General features: G+C 37.9%; 1 protein-coding gene across 1 annotated transcript in view; it reads right to left on the bottom strand.

Moving 5' to 3' along the window:
* The window catches only part of LOC119425025 (versican core protein-like), a 41629-nt gene that overhangs the window by 15975 nt on the left and 20719 nt on the right, over positions 1-4935 (bottom strand). Inside the window, exons 6-7 of the mRNA XM_037692547.1 lie at positions 3973-4068; positions 3781-3894 (exon numbers count right to left, since the gene is read on the bottom strand). Coding sequence (XP_037548475.1) covers positions 3781-3894; positions 3973-4068 — 210 coding nt within the window. The remainder of the gene's footprint in view (positions 1-3780; positions 3895-3972; positions 4069-4935) is intronic.

Below are 4935 nucleotides of genomic sequence, written 5' to 3'. Positions count from 1 at the left end.
AAAAAAAATAAAAATTAATCCTGATATTTACTGCTACTTGTTGGTCACCAGTTTATTCTGATAAAATGTGGGTAAAGAAACATGAGCTGTCAGGTTATTGAGTTCTTTTTGAGCTGCCATGAAATCCTTTCAGTGTTAAAACACGACATCACTAACATCAGTAGATCTAAATATGGAGCCAAAGACTACTGTCTCTACACAGATGTCAAAATTTATTTTGCATGAGCAAAACCATAACACACTGACCTAAAAATCTAAATCTTTGTAATTAAAACCATTCAGCACAATACCTTTACAAGAACTTGCACAAGTGAGTTTAGGTCCTGAATTTAATCGTATCCAACGCAACTACACTCTTTCATTAACTAAACTACAGACAATTGTGAAGTCAGAACCAACTTAAAGCACAGATGAAATGGGTTGTTGGCTCAATGTGTGCATCTTTATGCGTGAAATTATTTTTATATTGTTAATTAGCAAAATAATCTTTTGTGACATCTGACTACAAAAACGACATGCCCTATAAACTGGAATTACAAATGGTTTTTATGAAAAATAAATAGGCGACTGAAACATGTGCCAGAGTTGGACAAAACTCCCATAGCTCCTTCAACAAAAGTTGATCCAGCTTCAATGTTGCTGTATAATTTGCACATTAATAGCAGGTATTTTGGGACTGTTGGTTGGTATTATGTCTATTCATATCCCTTTCCTGTCTTCTTATCCCAAACCCCCAACCTGATCCCCACCCCCTCCACCTCCTAGCTGTTTGAGTAAATTGCTGTCCTACCTGAGTCTAGTTGGACTGAAGGTTTCCTACTTTTAGAAAAGTCTTTACCTCTGCTCTGTCACATGCCACTCTATGCTCAGGGTTGTAATGGATCAAAGTAAAGTCTCAGTGCAATCAGCTGGCTTCTTTAGCTAAAAAAAAAAAATAAAACCTTTTTTTTTCAGATTAACAATCTAATTTACTGACACTAAATCAGACTAGTCATTTGAATTTGACTGCAGTTGAAAAATGTTTTATATCTTGAAGAAAGCGTGGAAACTATTTTGCATCTCATAAAAATCTTAGCTAAGAGTCTTTACTGTTGGTAAAATATGAAAACAAGACTAGTTCAACAATCAAGGTGTGATTACTTAGAAGGTGCTGTTTATAAGACTGAGTTTGTTGCAGCTCCATGACAGAAGAAGCCTTTTGAATAAAAGATTAAATGTTTCAACAAAGAAGAACCTATCCAGAGATGTCTTTGTTGTTTCCAGTTAAGAGAAAGTGTATAGCAGATGGAGTCAATCAAAAATTGTTTGTTGTTTAGATCCTGCAAAAAATTATGCACAATACTGTAGTGGACTAGGCCCATGTCAAAAACTAAGTCTAAGGTCAAAAATCTTGACCTTAAGAACCTTGTGGGACAGGGACTGTCATTTCATTGATTTGAACTCAGAAATACAGGTTCACCCATCCTGAGACTTTCTTTCTTGAAGATTCAAGTGAAAAGAACACTCTCTTTTTATTATCATTACTATTTTTCAAATGTTGATAATCAAAGTGTCTTAGTTCAAACCATTTTAGATGTGGCAGTGAACTAATCAATTTTATTAACTGTGTAATGATTTTTATTCTCATGTCAAAGCTGTTACAGAGTAATTATGCCTTTTCTGATTTCTGCTTTTGAATGAGCAAGTGTAAGTTGGTCCAAGGTTGGAATAAAACGCAAAACAAGTTGTTATGTTAAAACTGTCATGTTTTTAACATCCTCTCAGACGTAAATAGAGAAGTTTTGGCACCTGTTGCTGAAACAGCGCCAAAACAAAACTCTCTCTGTCTGTGAGAACATTTCTGATCTGTTTCATAACAATTCTCGCTGTCTCTAACCTCTTACGTCACAAAACACACCCCGTCTGGTCGTTTCTGACCAATGAACAAATCCCAAAAGTGAACCGGGAAACAGCTCTTTAAAATGTCAGTACTTCCTGGTCTACTCGGTCTTGGTTCTGTTGAAGTTCTGATGGAGTGCTGTTGGAGTTCTGCTGGATACACAGTCCAACCAGTTCTGTGAGAGACGGGATGATCCTGACAACAGAGCTCTTCCGAGTTCCATGGGATTATAACATTTTCCACTGAGGTGAATATGTGTCGAACAGAGCCTCGCCATTACTTCGGACGAGTAACAGCATCCTACTGAGATGCTGAAAGGGTGCGTTAAACGGAATCTCACCTGAGACATCTCCAGGTAAAGGAGCCGATTTCATCACCTAAGTGTACTGTAAGGAAAAGCTGAAGAAAGCCGGAGAGTGTCGATTCTGGTGAACACATTTCTCCCCTCACACACCATCTTACTCCCTCTAAACTTCTTTCCATCTTTAAACTTTTCTATCAAGTAGAAATTCTTCCAGATATTTTAGAAATGTCTGTGTAAAATGCTCACCCACATTCATGTGGGTAAAAGATCATAATTGTACAGTTTTCATAAATGTCTGTGGTGAAGCAACGGAAAGATCATGGCCGTATGATTTTTCCTGATTGATTGCTTATGTTGTTATTTTCATAATTTGCCAAATTAATGTAAATGTTTGATGTTAAATTTTGATTCTGTAAATAAATGACCGCATTCATTTTGATGGGTCAAATATAAATGACGTCTCACGTTTGCATTTCCTTAAATTCAATGCACGTTTTATTCAGTCCAGAAAAATGAGGAATCCGTGTTAAATGATGAATATATCTGAGCATCTGTTCATCTACAATAATCTAAACAAAGAACAAAAGCTTGGATAGTCATCTCCAGTTCGTATTTTGACACTGTCCTAATTATTGCCTGCTGATGAAAGGGGGACAATATTGTGAGTGTTTTGGTCTGCGTGCATGTATGTTTAAATATCTGTCTTTATCATTGTAACTTCTAAATAACTGGGTCAATTTAATAAAACATATTTGGTGTACATCTTCAACTAATTAATGTTTGGGGTCAAACTTATTCAAGATGATCGCAGATGACACAGCTAATTGGCCTTAGCTACCACAAAACTGTTTGTAACTCTTTCAGTTGTATAAATACTGACCTAATATTTGGTGTGGTAGAAGCTGAGAGTCATCCCCAACATGTAATCTGAGTGCTAAAAGGTCACACAAGGTTTTGTAACATTCAACCTTTGTTTATACATGTTAATCCCATTGAGCCTCGGGGGCTTTTACCTATTGTCTATCTGTCCAAATCTTTACGTATTTGTGAAAAAAGAACATGTCTTGTGATTGTGCACATCTTATTTTAAGCATTGACCTAACAGATTGAAATATGTCATATTTAGAGATAAGATGATTTTCATTTAAAATGCTGGTGTGAAAGGTGGCAGGCAAGATGATCATCTAGTTGCTTGATTAGTGCAACGATGCTATCTGGGGCATTGATTAGCCATTCTGTATTTTTTAGAGTTTAGAAACAACTCAGTGTCTGAGACATGTTCGAGTAGATATCACAGTTTTAAAAAGTCAGAGGCTTTAAAGACGCACAAGTTAAAATAGCTGTATAGAGCGTCATCTGCATAACTGAAAAATCCCCACTAAATCATGTAGCCTATTTTTAATTGATGGCAATAATTTTTGCTGGTAAAAGTAACACAAAAAATGAAATAAATTGCATGCAATAATATTAATACCTTTTTAAATAAAAAAGTTTTAAATATGGTGAAAATCATGAAAAATAAACATAAAGAAGTAAAATAAACTAGAAACCCACTATCCTAAAAATATATTTACAGATCCAGATTTGAGCATCTGACCTTGTTCACAGAGCTGTCCTGTGTAACTGGGCAGACAGAGGCAGGTGAAGGAGTTGACCCCATCTTGACAAGTGGCTCCATTGAGACACGGATTAGAGTGGCATTTATCAACATCTGCAGACACACCACATGCCATTATTATTACACACCATCAGTCTGTCAGCACAGGAGGTTTAATGTGTGTCTGTGTACCTGTTTCACAGTGTTGTCCAGAAACTCCAGGAGCACAAACACAGATGCTTTGGGATCCATTTTTGTAGCAGGAACCTCCATTCTGACATACATTGACTGAGCAAGGAAGAAGATCTGCACATAAAATGAAGATGGAGGAGAACATAGTAGTATTGTAAAGTGCATTAGCTCTTATGGTTTAAACATGCTGCAACATTAACTTAGCCCAACATAAAAAATATATTTTTGTTCTCAAACCCATATCAGCCAAGCTCTTGTACCTCTGACATCCACAGAGCTGTCCTCCATGGAAAAAACTAAATCAGTGCCATCCTCTGGCTTCTCTGTAGCCCCAATCTCAACCGGGGACTCTGGCAGTGACTCCAACAAACCAGGCTTGATTATTCTGTCATAGTCCACAAATTCCTCCTCTTGTAAAGCAGAGGCAGAAGGATCAGGGCTCAGAGCCCACTGGGGAACAGACTGGGAGCTCTGGTCGAACGTATAAAAGAGTGAAGAACTTGAAGGAGTTGTCAGATCCACACTCTGTGTGGAGATTATGCTGGGCAGTTTGGATTGACTGGCAGAACTTGTGTAAGAAAACTCAAAGTGATAGTCAGAAGTTGGGCTGGACGACTTGGCAGCAACATCTGAAAGTTTCTTCTGATCTGTGCCAGTAATGGAGTGCTGTTTGAAAGGTTCAAGTTTGTTGATTTCTAGTGTTGAGTCCTGTATTTTTGATGTGATTTGGCCTTTAAGAGTTGGTAAAACAGTGCTACTGATCTCTACAGGCAAGTCAACCCAGCCACCTTGTACCCCAGAGTCTTCCTCTTCTTTGATTAGCTGCTCTGCACTTGAGCCTGTCTCTGCAACTCCATCTGCAGTATGTCCCACTACAGCCTCCCCGGTGATTTTAGTACCTGCTGCATATGGAGGCCTGTGGGTGTGAGCAGGGGAGTGGTGGGGTAGCAGTGTGGTGGTTAT

Source organism: Nematolebias whitei, chromosome 18 (genome assembly GCF_014905685.2).
Source record: "Nematolebias whitei isolate Nwh7 chromosome 18, NemWhi1, whole genome shotgun sequence".
Lineage (NCBI taxonomy): Eukaryota > Metazoa > Chordata > Actinopteri > Cyprinodontiformes > Rivulidae > Nematolebias > Nematolebias whitei.
The sequence above is the reverse complement of the archived record's forward strand: the minus strand, read 5'-3'. Positions and strand labels throughout refer to the sequence as shown.